At 35.5% G+C, this 19,076-nt stretch overlaps 1 protein-coding gene across 10 annotated transcripts in view; it reads right to left on the reverse strand.

The window, feature by feature from the left end:
* The window catches only part of DMD (dystrophin), a 2,157,177-nt gene that overhangs the window by 653,142 nt on the left and 1,484,959 nt on the right, over nucleotides 1-19,076 (reverse strand). For all 10 annotated transcript variants that reach the window (XM_077988314.1, XM_077988313.1, XM_028842274.2 and 7 more), the window contains one exon: nucleotides 16,291-16,523. In XM_077988314.1, coding sequence (XP_077844440.1) covers nucleotides 16,291-16,523 — 233 coding nt within the window. The remainder of the gene's footprint in view (nucleotides 1-16,290; nucleotides 16,524-19,076) is intronic.

Genomic DNA, 19,076 nt, shown 5'->3' on the forward strand with positions numbered 1-19,076 from the left:
TAGAGTTAGAATTTAATGAGAAAGGCCAGTCTCCTGGGATGGGTTCTACCAGCATTTGAACTATTTTTACCACAGTCAACACTAGAGGCGTTGTTAATGAGCAAAATGAATATTAGAAATGAGTTTTCACTTATGAGATTAGTGTTATCTAAGATACATGCTTTGGTGAAAATATTTGAGAGAAATTCCTCATCTCTAGCTTGCTAGGTATAAAAATTTAGTAAGTTATGGAACCTGTATTCTTTGGATTGGTGCCTAAGATTGAATGCCTAAACTATTCTTTGTTTCCACATTGATTCCAAAGATTCTAGCTGTATGATGCCTTCTCTAAGGTTAACTGCATTCTGCCTCTAGATTCTGGATTATTCTCATGTCTCCCTTGATTGAACCTTTTATATGGAGTATGATAACACCTGAGAGTGAGGGTATGGGAGTGTAGCTAACCTTTACCTATTATACTAAAGTTTTGCTGTGGTTATCTACCAAAAATAACCTAATAGTTGGTCTTGCATAATAGTGTTGATCTAGGGCAATGCATAACACCGTGTAAGCCACAAACTTTAAAACAACCTCCACTATACGGAAGTGTAACCAACTCCTTACATTCAACAATACATTTGACTTTATTCTTGGAGTATATTATTACATTTTTCTTTTTCTTTCCTCATGGTTATATTTGTTATAAAACATGGTTTTATAACTAGATCGTTAAAGATCTTTAAAGATTGTGTTCTTTTTTGCATACTATTACTATCATATGAATAATTTCACCATCTTGCCTTGCCTTTCATCTTGAGGCACCTATTCACATAATTATTTTTTCACAGTTCAAACAATAACCAGGCCTTGTAATTTAGTTATGAAATAAAAAGGCTGGTATTTATATAATTGTCTTACAACGTATGCATGTGTAAGTATGTCTGAGTAAATGTTCTGCATGTTTGTGTGTGTGAGAGAGACAGATAGAGAGACAGAGACAGAGAGAGAGAGAGATTGAGAGTAAGCCCGATCATTATTGAGGGGTGTAAGAAATTAGTTTATGGAGATGCAAAAACCTGGGGTTCAGATACGAGACTGCAGTGAGATCATTTCCTCCCACCCTCTGGGGGCTCATCTGAGCTGCCAAAATATTCTCCTCTCTGACATTTTTATCTTGGCTCTTCGACAAGTTCTCAGTTGTCTGCTCAAGATTCATATTGTCTATTATTTCTTCCCTGGGTATCTATTTTCACAGAATAGTTGAAGACTCATAATAAAGCCTGTTTTAACGTATCATCTTTCCTAAGCAAACCCATTTCAATCTCCACTCTTTTTATTTGCCAAACATGTCCTAAATACTAATTCTAAATGCAGCTCAATGCAGTTTATTATGTTTCCATGTAAATATTTATACCATATATGTTATTTGTGTATGTGTACACACACACACACACACACACACACGTGCATGCACACATAAGGTTTGTTGCCAATAAACCTGTGATAGAATCTGGCACTTATCAATGGCATTGCCTTGGGCAAGTCACTTAACCTCTCTGAGTTTCTCCCTTTCAAAACAAGAAAAATGCCAGTTAGTTTTTACTATTTTTGAGAGGTTTAGAAATATTGAATATGGTGTGCATAGCACAATGTCTAGTACATACTAGAAATTAATGCATGGTAAGCATCATGAATTTTATGATAGTATATATGACCTAACATTTTGGGCCAAAAGGAAGTTTTTGAAAGCAATTTGGTCAAAGCCAAACACTGTATGTTTAAATAATAATGGTTGGGCAACAATGCTATATCTTTAAGCATTTCTTTCCATTTTTCAAAATCTGCTCTTTCTTATTCACGATTATTTAGACTATTTAATATTTTAATGGGAAGAGTTGGATAAACCTAAATGAGCAGCATTGGGATTCTTTTCATAGTGATCACTTAGAGTTTGTTTTGCTTTTCTTTTTTTTACCTTATATCAAGAAATAATATATAACCAATACATAATTATATGAAAACATCAATCTTTAAAATAGCATAAATAACACCAACAATCCCTCCCTATGAGTATATAAAATATTCACAGATATATATGTGGTATGTGTTTCTAAAAGTAATATATGTGTATTTGGGTATATAATAAATATTGCAACAAAAACTATATCATGTAGTACATACTGGTTTGAAGGTGCTCTCCTCACTATACTCCAATCTACACACCACGATTTATTTTGGCATCCCACTAAATTTTGGGCATTTAATTTTTTCCTGCTAGTCCCTATTTGAAATAATGAGCTTATCTGTAGTGAGAAGCTGTAAATATGCTGCCTAGATTCCCCTTTGGAAACGAAGGACTTATTTCCCCAGCTGCTAGGAGTGCTGCTGGTAGACAGCCTTCAGCTGTCAGCCTTTGTCTTAGTCTGGGCTGCTATAGCTAAATACCTTAGACTGGGTAATTTACAAACAACAGAATTTATTGCTTATAGTTCTGGAGGCTGGGAATTCCAAGATCAAGGCATCAGCAGATTCATTGTCTGGTGAGGGCCCACTCCTGTTTAATGGCACTTTCAGTGTGTCCTTACATGGTGGGTGGGCAAGGAAGCTTTCTGGAGCCTCTTTTATAAGGGCACTGATCCCGTTCCTGAAGGCAGAGTCCCCATGACCTAATCATCCCCCCAAACCCCCACCTTCTAATGCCATCACCTTGAGTGTTAGGTTTCAACATACACATTTTGGGGGGACAAAAACGTTCAGATCATAGCAGCCCCCTTATGGAAATTCCCGTGGCTGAACAGAATCATCTTGCTAAAGTTTGTTGCCTTTCTGGAGTAGCCCACATCCAACACGTGACTTGACATGGGATTATAAAGATACAGTCCCCTTTCTTCATTTCCTAGCACTTCTGAAGGGTTATTCCAGCTCAAGAACTCCCTGAACGGTCAGCTGAGGCCCTTACTAACACTGTGTCAAAGCTCAACTTCTCCCTCTGCCCCTACATATTGACCCCAAGAACACTCCTAAATAGACATACTGCATGCTCACCTCAATCTCAGGATATGCTTCCTAGGAACCCAACCTATGATATTATCTTTAAGTAAGTAAACCCTAGGAATTTGGGACTGATTTTAGAATGCTCTTATTCTAAAATTCTCCATAGTGTAGGTCAAAACTTTTCCATAATAGTGTGCATATTTTTTTCCCATTGCTCCTTTATCAAGTACTTGGGAATTAAGCTACAGAACATTTGGAAGAATTAAAGTGGGGTGGACTTCCTGCATATCTCTCAGGGGTCAAACATACCTGTTTGTGGCCACCGACTTTCACAAAACCATCTCATCTTTGGCCTTAGGCACATTCTGTCGTCTGAAAACCTCTCAACAGAAGGTGCCTTCCTCACTACACTCCAAGACTTTCCTTTCAATCCAACTAAAAAATTGGAATCTATTAAGAAAATAGGTATTTTTGGAATCACTTAGAAAACAATTACGGTGAAACATGTTTTTTTTTTTTCTCTTTCTCTCTCTTTAAATTTGTACCATCAATTGGAAAGGGGCTTTGAGACACTACACTACCATCGCCCTTTTGATTCCCTCTCAGATTTGAAAGCTTTATTTATGATGCAAAAATAGTCATCATGATTAATTGGTGTTTCAAGTGTCTATCATTTTTCCCCAAGGATAATTGCTATGATTAGCAAGAGGAACCTCCATATAAATCTATTTAATCATCTGAAATTCATATTTGTTTTAAGGATGACTTTATTTGTTACTTTGATTGATAATGTAAAATATTACTATGATTTCAGTGCAAAATAAAAGTGTGAAGAAAAGTAATACAGATGTTGGCATAACCATCAAAGGGAATTTCTTAAAGAATATAGAACAAACTCAACTACAGAGATTTATTATTTACTAAGATCTTAAAACATGCTTTTTAAATTCTGATAATGAAAATATGACATAGAGTTTGCTATCCTAATTTTACAGTTGAACAAACTGTAATAGAATAGATCCCCAAATATGTGTAGTTTGTCAATAACATACAGGGCAAGGTTTTAGATGCCTGACTTTAAACAAAGCTCATGATATTTCTACAAATACAACAAAACCAGAAAAAAATATTCACAGTCTTAAAGCTCCTCTGTATTTCAGGAGGGGGTGAAGTAACTGAATTATATTAACAGTGTTCTTTACTATGATACCCAATTCCTGTCATGAATAAAAGGTGATGTTCAGAGATATCATCAAATAATTGACAAAAAAAAAACAGGATAAGAAAAAAGGAATGAAATAAGGTAGTGATCAAACATTCCCTTTTTATCAGTGATCAAAATCCTTGCTTTTTTACATGTTTATAAAATCCATTCTATTTCTCTGGATGTGTAATGAAAGAAAATGAATATGTATGCTCATTTCTATTCCTTTTGAAATAACTAAAGAGATGGCATTCTGAGTCCACATTCTCTTTCCAGATTTTAAATTTTATAATCACTTACGTAACACTATCAACGAATAGGACAATAGAATAAAAACAAAAAGTGAATCCTTTTTAGAAGACTGTTAATTTGAGTACAAACTGCTATATAGTATGTACTACTCTTTAAAGTTGTCATGCAGATTTTAATAATTAATCAATATTCTAAATATAAATTACTATATGTAATGTAGTAATCTATTTTTATAAATAAAATGATTTTGTAGAATGCTGTGCTAAATTCTTTCCCTCAGATAGTGACTCTAGAGAAAGAATGGCTGCTTGGACCCTGGTAGGTACATCATGGTGAGAGGCACAAATGTTATCCTGGTAACAACTTCACAAATTATAGACATAGTGCTAAGAGAAAAGATTTCTAAAAGATTAATTTGGTAAAAGCATATGTAGAGAAATCAAGTGACTCAGAGGGACATACACATTCAACTAAGATAACATTCTCTCAACTGTGCTCCTCAAGATGCTCTACACAAATGGTTTCCATGGAGAAACGACTGAGAAATACTGAGCTAACAATATCAACATTTCTACAGGACTTTTCAGTGACCTTACTATGGAGAAGTACATCATAGATTGCGAGGATAGGCAAAGTCTATGCATGTTTTGCAGCTTATTTGACCTTTTCATGAGGATCATGTATGAACACCTGATGAACCTGGTTTTCTGTAGGACAATTTTGGAAATGTTGAGATCTTTTATCAACTGGAAATGATAGTATATTTCCTAGGCAAAATATTTTTAACCACTTTATTGATTTTTTAACCACTTGATTGACATAAAAAGCTATACATATTTAAAGAACACAGCTTGATGAGTTTGGAGATAATTACAGTTATGTGCTACATAAGGACATTTTGATCAATGAACCACTGTCATGTACATAGTCTGTATACATGCAGGACAGTGGTCCTATAAGATAATATTTTTCTATAACTTTTCTATGTTTAGATATGATTAGATACACAAATGCTTGCCATTGTGTTCCAACTGCCTAAAGCATTCAGTACAGTCACATGCTGTACTGGTTTATAGCCTAGGAGCAATAGGCTGTACCATATAGCCTAGGTGTGTAGTAGGTTGTACCATCTAGGTTTGTGTAAGTACACTCTATGATGTTTGCACAACAAGATCAATCAGCTAACAATGCATTTCTCAGAATGTATATCTGTTGTTAAGCAATGCATGACTATATACCCCAGTGAAATCATGTCCAGAATATATGTCATAAACCTATGCATCATCTCCAGAATTTTTCTCCTACCTTCCTTATTTACTGTTATTATTTTTGCATGTACCATAATAACAGTTAAAAAAAGATCTACTCTCTTAGCAAAATTTTAAATATATAACATTGTTAACTACAAGCCCTATGCTGTACAGTAGATTTGTAGGACTTATTCATCTTATATGACTGAAACCTAGTTAGTATCTTTTTTTTTTTTTTTTTTCCTTTGAGACTAAGTCTTGCTCTGTCGCCCAGGCTGGAGTGCAGTGGCACGATCTTGGCTCTCACTGCAAGCCCCGCCTCCTGGGTTCACACCATTCTCCTGCCTCAGCCTCCCGAGTAGCTGGGACCACAGGGGCCCACCACCATGCCCGGCTAATTTTTTGTATTTTTAGTACAGATGGGGTTTCACCACATTAGCCAGGATGGTCTCGATCTCCTGACCTCCTGATCCGCTCACCTTGGCCTCCCAAAGTGCTGGGATTACAGGCGTGAGCCACCACGCCTAGCCCCTAGTTAGTATCTTAATACTCATTATTTTCCACTTTTATGGCACAAAATAGCTGAGATTATGAGAGATAAGAGTGGCTATTTTTATTGGAACAACGATAGAAGGAGGGAAATATCTACAAGTCTGGGCCATGGGGTGGTGCTGCTATGAACGGTCAAGTAAATACTGGGGTTTGTGATGAAAGATAGGAAAGCCTATCTCAAGAAGGAAAAAAATAAAAGTGTTACAAGAAAGGCAACATTGGCAAGGAAGAAAAACTTGATCTTTAAAACATGTTATTCTAAACAGACTATATTACTTGTTTTCTTGTTTGATTATCATTGCTAGAACTGGTAATGTTTTTATTGCTCAGTCTATACTTTCTCTTGAACTCAGTGAGTGTGTTTGGGTCTTAATAATTCAGAATATAAAAACTGATGACCTAACATGTTTACAGTTTGTCAGACTATTTAAGCTATTATGAAAGTGATTGCTTTCTCTTTCTCCAACATAAAAATAATCAGAAGCAGAAAGAGAGACATGAATAATAGAGTTTTTTCTGCATTTTATTTCCTTGATTTCTGAAACAAATTTAAACAGAACTAAGAAGATAGGAAAACAATCACATCATATTTAGCTAAGTTAAAACTACATATGTCCAAAGGAGAAAAATATACATTATTAAGAGTATCTTGGCTAGCATAGCCAGCTGCCTATCCAATATCCTTTCTTTCCTTCTTAGCTAAAAAAATCCAAATTCTGTTCAGACTAGCAAGGTTTTATAGCTAAGTCACTAATTTTCACATTTTGAATTATGAAGAAAGAAACATACCTACTCAGTTAAAACACTCAATCCTCCCAAGATCCTTAGAAGTTAGGAATGGTCATGTGACACATTTCTGGTTAATGCACTGTCAAGTAGAAACTCTTCTGTGTGGGGCTGCCAGAAAAGCATTTGTTTTCCTTACAAACAGGAACTGACACTGCTGGAATATGCTTTTACTTTCCTCATTTTCCCTTCTTCCATTTTAAAGTACAGACATAGTGCCTGGAGGCAGAGTAGCCATGTTGAGACCATAGGAAAGAAAGTCTTGCCTAGCGTGGTGGCTCACGCCTGTAATCCCAGCACTTTGGGGGGCTGAGGGAGGCAGATCATGAGGTCAGGAGATTGAGACCATCCTGGCCAACATGGTGAAAACCCATCTCTACTAAAAATACAAAAATTAGCTGGGCGTGGTGGTGTGTGCCTGTAATCCCAGCTACTCGGGAGGCTGAGGCAGGATAATCCCTTGAACCAGGGTGTCAGAGGTTGCAGTGAGCCGAGATCGCGCCACTGCACTCCAGCCTGGTAACAGAGACTCCATCTCAAACAAAAACAAAAACAAAAGCAAAACAAAACAAAAAGAAAGCCTCATGTTGGAGATGACTGGGGTTGGAGGAAAGAATGGGGACATAGGGTTTTGCGGCTGCTGCATCAACCCTGGAACACATAATTCTGGAAGTCTTGCTCTATGAGAAAAAGAAACTATCTGGATAAGCCACTGTAGTGAGAATGCTGTCATACATAGCTAAACACAATCTTAACACAATAAACTGGAAAAAAATCCTTTAATTTCTAAAATTCTTAGAGTGTCTAAAATTATGATTGTGTTTGCATCGATGCGGCAAATTTAATTCTCAGGAGACTTTCATTCATCATTGACCAAAAGTAGACATGAATCATACTGCATTTAACAGTTAAGACAAACATACATATGAATATAGCTCTATAAAATATTGTTATATTCCAAATACTAAGTAAAACTAGTAATCTGTAAAGATAAAGTAAATCAACAATATTTATAAAGCACTTAGTATATACTTAGTGGCTATGTCAAATAGAATATTACACTTTCCTTTACAGGAAATTTAAATTTATTTCAAGGACTAGAAAATAACAATCCAAAAAGTCAAATGACAGCATACATTTTAATAGAAAAGTTCAAGACAACAGAAGCAGCTTTACAAGAAAATACATAAAGGACAAAATGATTTTGGACTGAATCATTGATTAAAAAGACCAACACATATTGGCAGCTGGGCACAGTGGCTCATGCCTGTAATCCCAGCACTTTGGGAGGCCAAGCAGGTGGATCACAAGGTCAGTTGTTCGAGACCAGTCTGGCCACCATAGTGAAACCCCATCTCTACTGAAAATACAAAAAATTAGCCGGGAGTGGTGATGAGTGCTTGTAAACAGAATTCTCTATTTATTTATTTATTTATTTATTTATTTATTTGAGATAGAGTTTCACTCTTGTTGCCCAGGTTGGAGTGCAATGGTGTGATCTAGGCTCACTGCAACATCTGCCTCCCGGGTTCAAGCAATTCTCCTGCCTCAGCCTCCGGAGTAGCTGGGGTTACAGGCGTGTGCCACCAGGCTCGGCTAATTTTGTATTTTTAGTAGAGACAGGGTTTCTCCATGTTGGTCAGGCTGGTCTCAAACTCCCAATCTCAGGTGATCCTCCCGCCTCGGCCTCCCAAAGTGCTGAGATTACAGGCGTGAGCTACCATGCCCAGCCCAGAATTCTCTATTTAAACACAATGACAAACATAAACTTCCTTATCAGAATCCCATTGGTATTTTATGGAAAACACAGTACAGTGACTTTCATCAGAATTCATGTAAATATCCTGGATCAGTTTTGCTTGATAAGATTTTGACAGAAAAGTTTACAGTGAATTGAATTAAAATATAATAAGATATAAATTTCCATTCATAGGCTTTGAAATATGTAGTTTAGTATAGTTTATAAGTTTATATAGTTTCTTTAAGAAAAAAGCATATGGTATCATTTTCCATAAAAAGGTAATTAGGAGACTTAGAAAATATGATTTTGTATGTGTGTGTGTGTGTGTGTTTGCAACTCTATGACGTTTTTATTTAAGGGGGGGTTATTTCTGTTGTGACTAGAGAATATAAAATAAGTCACATTACTGACATTGACATATCTTTACATCCTTCAGTGAAGATAATAGTGGATTTGATCTCATTAGGTAAAGAAAGAAAATTATATTAATATGGATTAGTCATTCACATGGTCACAAGTTGTCTACCAGAGACATGTACATTGGTTGGAAGATAAAGCACAAAATTTGTAAATATCTTCAGCCAAACAGATTATAACATTAATTTCTTAATTGGTATTTCTTAAATGAGTTTGTGCAGAAATAAAATGATGAGATGAGAAGGGTTGGATTGCTGTTCGATGAAAAACAGAATAATCAATCTCCTCACCCTAATAATCAATCAACCCTCACCAATGGCTGTCACCCAACCTCGTGAAATCCACTGGATGCCCATGGAAATAAACCATGTTTACTTTGTTTTGTTATAATTTGGATGGAGAAATGAGATGTGTAAGAAGTTTAGGGGGGTGGCTGAGAAAATAGAAAAGAAGTAAGAAACATTATCTATTCCCAAGAGGTCTGGGGGTCTGGGTTTGTGTTAGGACAATTACATTTACTAAGTGACTTTAGATCAATTAACTAAATTGTCTATAAGTCCTCTCATTTGTTGAATAAGAGAAACTATCTGTAATACCCACTTTCTGCTGGGTTCGTGACAATAGAATAAAACCAAAAACATTCTGTTTTGTATTACTTTTAGTTTAAATAGCCAATGCCACTTTACCTACACATTGTCCCATCAATTCTTCCAGGGCTACACTATACAAGTTGTTTAGTAGTCAGATTTTGACCGAATTTATTCAACAAGTTATAATCAGAATTATTCTGTAGCTAATTCAAATGCTTTTTGTGTATAGGCAGAGTTTTAAAAAATCATAATTTTTATTAAGTACTTTGACCTTAACAATAACAAAAATTAAATTCATTCAAATAATTATATCCCATTTAAATATACACTGTACCCACTAAAACTGCTCATTCAATCTTTAGATAATGAAATCTCCCAGGTAACAGTGCAATGTGTGGTTACAAATGAATCTTGAACAATGCTATTATCATCTTGTCCAGATTGGCCAATTTGTCTCAACCCCAGTCTGGAGAGGTCTTATTGGAGGATAAAATGCCTTTGCCAATTCAATTCTTTATTCAATACAAGTGCAGTGGTTGAGATTTTGTGGTGAATTACCCTGAACACCTGGCCAAACGGAATTGAAAAAAGACTACAATTGACTCAGTACAGGTCATCAGACACCAGTATTATGAAAAATAATATCATATGGCCATCTAAATTCTATTTGTTGATAGCAACACTAGTCTCCACTGCCGCAAACCTCTCTTCATATTTCCCCCTCCACCTCTCTCCCTCCTGTCTCCCTCCATCCCTCTTTCATTTCTTTTGTTTTTTCTCCCTCATACCCCTTTTTCCTGCTTGCCTTCCTCTCTTCCTTCCTTTTTCTCCCTTTCCTCCTCCTTCCTTCCCTTCCTTTCCTCCCTTCTTTGTTTTATCTTTCCTTTCCTTAAGGGTCTGATTTAATAATCACTCTCAGAGCAAAACCCAGGACATATTTTTCCCTTCATTTGATAGATTATGTCAACAAAGAAAACTGCTAATTATTGTCAAATATTGTTGTTTCAGAGCAATTTTACTTAAACGTGATGAAACAGAAAAAAGCATTTTTTAATCAGATTTCTCTGACACTAAGCTATAAAGTACAAATCATCCACTGCTATTGATTCACAATTCTAGAAATTAAACTTTGAACTTCATGTGTGTTTTACTTCTAAAGGCTTAATTTGCATATTTCACATCTCTATTCTTCTAAAAGGTAATGGTATGTTTTCTACTGTCTACAATGAAGCAGATTTGCTTAATTTTTTTAAATGGCTGTATTCTTAAAACTTAAAAAAATTAAAGTTGTAATTATAGCTTCCATTTTTTTACTGAATATAATTCACTTAGTAAAAATTATTTTTATTTCAACGTGGGAGCAGCTCACCATTTTCTAAAATAATACTTTAATCAAGCAATACATACTAAAGGAGACCATAAGCTTTTCACCAAATATGTTTTCTGAGTTCAAAGTCTAAAGCTAGTAAAAGGCTAGCTTACTTGAATGTCATGTCCTTATACCCTTTCTGTGGCAAATATTTCAATTTCTGTGTGTCTAAGGTTTGGTCTGAATCTCATAACTAACTTCGCCTTGAATCATAAAATGTCTTATTGCATTATCTTATCTAACTTCTGATGCTTTGGAATTATAAATTATAATCCTCACATTCCAATCTGTTCAATATGAAGTTTCCTTATCACATTGCATTCACATTATCCTTCAAGCTATCTACATTTACTGAGAACTAATTTTTGTACGTGTCATAATCAGACAAATTTATATTTGAGGTATTGGTATATGGATGGTCTTTATTTCAGGTCTACATGCTGCAAAGTTGAGTAGATGACCCTGTTGCTTTAGATCAGCTGTATCCAATCTTTTGGCTTCCCTGGGCCACATTGGAAGAATTGTCCTGGGCCACACATAAAATACACTAACACTAATGACAACTGATGAGTGAAAAAAAAATCACAAAAAGTAATTCATGTTTTAAGAAAGTTTACAAATTTGTTTTGGGTCACATTCAAAGCCATCCTGGGCCGCATGTGACTCACAGGCCATGAGTTGAACAAGCTTGCTTTAGAACATAATAATTACCTCCTACAAATCTCCTTTATTTGCTCTGTCCTCCAACTTATTCCACATGTTCTTGACTGAGTTCAGTGGACAATTATTGTTTAGTGGTTGGTCAGAACCTTTTCCTTTTCTATTGTCAACAGACCCCAGTTGCTATTCGGGAGAATTGCCTTTCCCTAATTTTGAGACTTTGGGAGGAGAGGGATTTAAATAAAATTTTCTGCTCTCTTCTAGCTCATGTATTAACATGTGACCCAAGCAAGGTGAACTGGATTCTCTTTTGAGACGTTAAAATTTGAAGAGAGTTACACACAGGATGGAGAAAAGAGAGTATCACAAACAGACTGGAATACTTCTTGCTAGCCGCATGCCCAGAAAGGCATGCTCAGATTCTTTCTCCTTTTGTAAGTTTTGTTCCATTGCCTTTGTGCTAATTACAGCACATTTACTTTCTGCCTGATTTAATCAGAGAATGATTTCTGTTGCTTGCATCCAGAGAGCTCTAACTGATAGGCAACTAAACTATATTTGATTTTATTTTCCTGTTTACAATCCTTTCAGGGTTGCCACTGCCTGTAGGCCATCATCAAAATTCCTCAGTCTGGCAACAAAGGATCCCCATTATTTAGCCCCAGTCCTCTCTATTCAACCTCATCAATTTCTTCTCATCATATACCCTTAACTTCAGCCATATGGAATCACAATTCCTATGACATACTCTGTTTTTTTCCACCTCAGTGAAAAGCACAGTCTGCTCCCTCTGCCTGGATTGTCCTTCTCGTTTTATCTAGCTAGGTAATTCCAACTCATTCTTTAATGCTTGGCTTAAGTTTTATCTTCTTCAGGAATATCTCACTAGCATCTGTTCTCTCTCCTGGCTTAGTTTTCCCCGAAGAAAGCCCCAACAGCATCACTCACACAATATCAGAGAAGTTGAAAACTATGAGGTTTAAGGGAGAGGATTATGGAACCAAACTGCTTGAGTTCATATCTCATCATTGTCTCTTTCTTCCTTGATCTCGGTCAGGTTATTATCCTTACTGTGCCTCTGTATTTACCTCACAGTGATGTTGTAAGCATTAAAGAATTCACATGAAGTACTTAGATCAATGACTAGCATATCATTAGTGCTAAGTATGTGTTAGCTATTATCCCAAAATTTATCTCTATCATAGTGTTATTATTTTCTTCCTTCAACCTCTTTTACCTGCACATTCTATGTTGTACAACTTTATATTTCCTAGGTACTTAGTGGCAGCTCAATAGAAGTTGGTTAAAATAATAAAAATGGATAGGTGTTAGTAAAGTTTTTTTTTCAGTTTATAAAGTCCTTTTGGAATTTTGCCTAATTTTTCACACATCAAACATTAACGTTGAGATTGCTTTATTTAAAACTTTACATAAAATTGATATTGATTTCCTGAAATTATAATAAAATCCTCCCCACACTTACTTCTCCTTCTTATTTCCCCTCTCACAGATATTTGTTTAATGATTATTTAGGGCCATTTTACTGACAATTTGGTGATTGAGGCAATAAAAGCCAAGAACTGACAATGTCTTTATTAATTATTTTTTAATATAAGTGGAAGAGACAGGCAAAGCATCCCACTATTCAGCAAGCAAGAGAAGGGAGATTAGATTTTTTATAAATATATATACATTATATATCATTATATATAATATGCTATATATAATATTTTAAAAATATTTTAATACTATATATAATTTATAAATCCTATATTTTTGTGTCTCAGAAATGGCTTTTGATTTTTTCCCCTACATTATTATTATTATTTTTTTTCTGAGACGGAGTCTCACTCTGTCGCACAGGCTGGAGTACAATGGCGCAATCTCAGCTCAATGGAACCTCTGGTCAAGGATTCAAGTGATTCTCCTGCCTCAGCCTCCCTAGTAGCTGGGATTATAGGCACGTGCCACCACACCAGCTAATTTTTTTATTTGCATTAGAGATGTGGTTTTGCCATGTTGACCAGGCTGGTCTCAAACTCCTGACCTCAAGTGATCCATCTGCCTCAGCCTCCCAAAGCGCTGGGACTGCAGGCGTGAAAAATTGCACCTGGCCCTCTATGTTAGTTTTTGACCTATATTTAAAGACAATCTCTGCGAGGTGGCATGAAATTAGTAGTCCTTTCTGAAAAGGACAAATTTATTTAGAGAACTCTGGAGACTACTGAGCACATCAATGGCTTCCCTAAATGCAGGACCCGCAAACCTGTCACAAGGAAGTGTGGACTTTCTCTCCCAATCTATTATTAGGTAACTTCTGCAGGAAGCTATAATGTCAATGGTAGAATAGGGTACAGAAGTGGAAACAAGCTCTCATTTCCATATAGTATTATGATGTGATATACAGTTTGCAAATACAAATGCCATCATTGGTTAGATTTCTAGAGTTCGTGGTGGAACCAAATATAATTACTAACATTTGTTCAATACTAGCAGTAAGCAGTAAGCAAGGCAAAGTGGGAAGCATTTTTCATGTACCAACAAACTTAATTCTGATAACAAACTGCAAGGCAGATAGTACAACTATCCACATTTTATAGATAGATAAACTTGGGCTCAGGGAGGCTGAATAACTTACTCAAGGTCACACAGCTTGGGAGCCCAGCTTTGAACCCAAACAATCTAACTTCAAAACCTGGGCTTTAAATGTTATAAAATATTGTTTCCTTTGGTAAATAAAAGTCCTGGGAGTATTATATAACTCAATATGATATTGTGAAAGAACATACCTCTTGTTTCTGTATGTATTGGTACATAGCAACTATAAAATGCTCAGCATAGTGTCTCACATAGACTACATCTACATTTACATACAAATTACTAAATAGTAATTGCAGTTACAGTTATTACTGCAGCAATAGTATGTATTACTTGTAGTATATGTGTTACTTGATACATGTACTGCCTGCAGTATATGTATCAAGTAATAACACTGGCTTAGGAATCAAATGGACTTGGATTTGAATCTTTGTTCTGCTACTTACTGGGAATTAGATATCTATGAGCCTCAGTTACGTTTTCTGAAAAATGTGGCTATAATTACTTTTTATAAAGCAAAAGTAAAACAAATTTTCATGTACATATATGTGGTATTTACATATATTTATATACATCCATATCCATAACTATATTGTGAATGTGAATGTGTATTCTGTGTGCTCTGTACTCAGAATAGGAAACTAAGATCCACAGATGGCTTGACCACAGTCATCATTTGCAAATGGCACTGAATTCAGGTCTTCTGTATTCAAGCCCAAGGCCTTTAAATGCAGGTTGTTTACTATCAAATTACTTTATTCCTACTGAATTGCTGAAATTTATTTTACAAAGAAATTCCCCTCTGTCTGCCTCACTTCTTGTTTTTTCAAAAGGTAGTACTTTAATACCTAAATACCTTCAGCACAACTTCCTATTTCTTTAGAAAGACTTGAAAGCTGTTACAAGTGAAAAAACTTTAATGTATAACAATTCCAAAATTATTTTTCTTAACCATTCACATATATAAAAGATGTATAGTATATTTGATCTAGTTATGTAAACCATATTTACATAAATATATTCTAATGCTTCTAGTTGATGTCATAATTTTATCAAATGGATTACACTGAGGCTGAAAAATGAACTATTTGTATTAAAAACACGTTCATTTGAACATGGCATTGCGTAAATGCCAACATTAAGATCTAGGGTATTTTAAAATATCTTATGTTTTGTTACTTTTCTCTTTTTAATTTATATCTCTCTTTCAATAATCCTTATCACTGGAGGAGGAAAATTGGCACAGACAACTTAGAAGAGAGGATCATAATCAATTTCCAGACTATTATATTTGACTCTGCAATATGTTGGGCTGCATAGTGCCAAAACAAACAGTTTAAATGTAAATACCTCCGTTGAGTGATTTATTTGGTATAAAACAGATTTTTTTTTAAATTTATTTATTATTATTATACTTTAAGTTGTAGGGTACATGTGCATAACATGCAGGTTTGTTACATATGTATACTTGTGCCATGTTGCTGTGCTGCACCCATCAACTCGTCATTTACATCTGGTATAACTCCCAATGCAATCCCTCCCCCCTCCCCCCTCCCCATGATAGGCCCCAGTGTGTGATGTTCCCCTTCCTGAGTCCAAGTGGTATAAAACAGATTTTTAAAATACCAGGTTGTTTAGTAAATTTAACTCAGCCAACTATTCTTGTAAGGTTTCTGCTTTTTTTGTATATTTCCTTTTTAATGTATGGCTACTTTTGTTAATTGCATTAATTTATATCCTTGATTATACTTAAGCTGAACAGTGAGAGTAATGTGTGTTTGCTGAGAGAGAAACAGTTGCCTAAGAACTGGTGGGAAATGGTCTAGGAGAGTAAAGTGGTGGAAAATCTTCATTTTAAAGAAAAACTTCTGCCAACTTTTATCATTTTTTTCTCATACCTTCTGCTTGATGATCATCTCGTTGATATCCTCAAGGTCACCCACCATCACCCTCTGTGATTTTATAACTCGACCAAGCAGAGAAAGCCATTCGGTAAGTTCTGTCCAAGCCCGGTTGAAATCTGCCAGAGCAGGTACCTCCAACATCAAGGAAGATGGCATTTCTAGTTTGGAGATGGCAGTTTCCTTAGTAACCACAGGTTGTGTCACCAGAGTAACAGTCTGACTAGGAGCTAAAATATTTTGGGTTTTTTGCAAAAAGGAAAAAAGAAGAAAAAGAAAAATTAGAAACGCAAGCTAAAGAGCCAATTCCAATAACAATAAGTCAAATTTAATTGAAGAGTAACAATTTGAGCCAAACTCTTATTCATGACATTCTATATCTTTTTCTAACAATGTGGATACTTTGTTCAGCAATACATGGTAGAAAATTAAAAGATTCAATCTTTTCATTAATATACATTTAACACTTTTTTAAAAAAATGATTTTGCTCATTCTCGTGCCTGGACAAGTAATTTAAGTTAAATAAGTCTTCTCAATAACAATAATATACATTGCAGAAGTGGTGAAGAAAACAAAAGTTTTCAGACCTTGCCAGGGGAATAAATTTTACTTATTTTTTTTCATTCAAGGGGAAAAAAAGGCAAAAGAAGATGGGATAAGATCTTCTTTCTGACTTAAAATTCCCTTGAACAGGAAGTAAATTAATTCAGAGCTGGACCCTAGGGAAATCAAAGTCAATGAAATGTTCTTGTCTTAGCTCTGTATTTTATACTGGGAGCAGTTTATCATATTTTTTTTCTTTTTATTTCAAATTGTTAGTAAACTGGCTAGCAGCAAAGAAAAACCGAGATACAATATTTTCTTAAAAATGAGAGCTAGTTCTTCTATTTAGACATGAAACACTGTTTCAAAGTCGTTAAATAAATTGTAATATGAATAGTGTTGGACACTGTAGAGCAAGTCAGCCTATGATAATGGTTAAGATGTATAGTACTAGAATCAAAATGCTTGGTAGACAATCCTACTCTCTGCCTTAGGAACTCTGGGACCTTGGTTAAGCCACATAACCTCTCTAAGTTTCAGCTGTAACATTTGTTCAACACTAGCAGTAAGCAAGGCAAAGTGGGAAGCATTTTTCATATATTTACCTTAAAAGAGGAATAATAATAGGGTAAATGTCATAAGGGCAGTTGTGTAGATTCAATGAGTAGTACAAGCAACACATGTATGACAATGCCAGAAACAACAGCATAATCATCATCACAATATTATTACAGCACCTGACACTATAGTAGGTAATCAATAATGTTAGGTATTAATGTTTTTATAAACATTTGGCTAGTAAGAAACACAGTGATGAACAACTGTGGTGAAAAACTGGAGATAAGTCCCCAAAATGTGAAATACTTCGGGAGTAGTCAGTCAAAGGTCTCTGTGTGGCCCTATATTGATTGAAAAGGGCTGAACTTGCTGGTGTGAATTCATACTAAATACCAACACACAGCTGGGTTATCAGAGGTGAGTGGTGAGGGGAAGGAATACCTAATCAAGTTTATAGACAATGAACTCAGGAGCATAATATAACCAGAAGATTGGTGGCAAAATTATCGGACTATGTAGTTCGGAATAAAAGGTTTCAAGGAAAGCTGCAAAAGACATCTCAACAGGAGACTCAGAGTCATGGACAACTAGTGAAGTATTCTAAGAACACTAAAAAAAAAATGAGACATTGAATTTTCATTCTGAGGTAGCCATTCATTAATTTTTATGGCCATGTAACTGTGTTTTTAAGGTTGTCTCCTCATTAGAGAAGAAGGTGAGTAGAATGGAAGAATGTTTCTTGTCTTTCAAGCTTCTCAGGGACACTAACAGTTTTCTGTGAATGAAGGCACTAATATTGATCAATGCAGACAGAAAAAAATAGTGTTTTAAGTATCAGATAGAATAAAGAAATTTATGTCAAGAAATAATGATTCAAAGGCAGTAACACTGAGGCGATAAAGAAAAAATTTTGTTTCTCAAAGCTATCTGACTACTCTGAGGCTCTTTCTAGAAAGAATTAAATGTAATGTAAAGAAAGAATAGCGTTTTGTGTCACAGTCCAGGAGAAGAAATCATGGAAGCAAACAAGATCTAGAAATCTTAAAAGGGATTCCAGGAAAAGAGCTAAATATCCAGAGAGGATGAAAAGAGAGCTAAATTAAAATATCACTGTAGGAACTAACTGCAGAACACCAGGCTGACTGGCAAATATGGATGGAGTGTTCCTAAAATAGATACACAATGTATACGGAGGCAATATACAGCAGTTTAGGAGGATTTCAAGCTTATGGGAAGTGTCAGAAAATGCTTTTTTAAAAAGTGACTTATTGAAAATTTGACCCTCAAATGAGAGCAGAAACAAGAGATTTTTTTTTTTTTTTTCTCCAGACTTACTTCTGACCATGAAAGAAGTACCTAATGAGGTGGAAATGATCATGTCACACTAAATTTCAATAGAGTGGAGGATGAGGAAGTAGAAAATTATCAGACTTCAACAAGCAGACCACTGTTTCCTGAAAAGCACGTTTGGAAAAAGACAGAAAAGAAGAAGGAAAGAAGGAAGGAAGTCAGGAAGTCAGGGAGGGAGGGAGGAAATAAGGAGGAAGGGAGGGTGTGAGGGAATCAATTGAAAAGCAAGGCAAGACAAGGCAGGAAGGCAGGAAGGCAGGAAGGCAGGAAGGCAGGAAGGCAAGAAGGCAGGAAGGAAGGAAGGAAGGAAGGAAGGAAGGAAGGAAGTCAG

This window comes from Macaca mulatta, chromosome X (assembly GCF_049350105.2).
Source record: "Macaca mulatta isolate MMU2019108-1 chromosome X, T2T-MMU8v2.0, whole genome shotgun sequence".
In the NCBI taxonomy this organism is placed as follows: Eukaryota; Metazoa; Chordata; class Mammalia; order Primates; family Cercopithecidae; genus Macaca; species Macaca mulatta.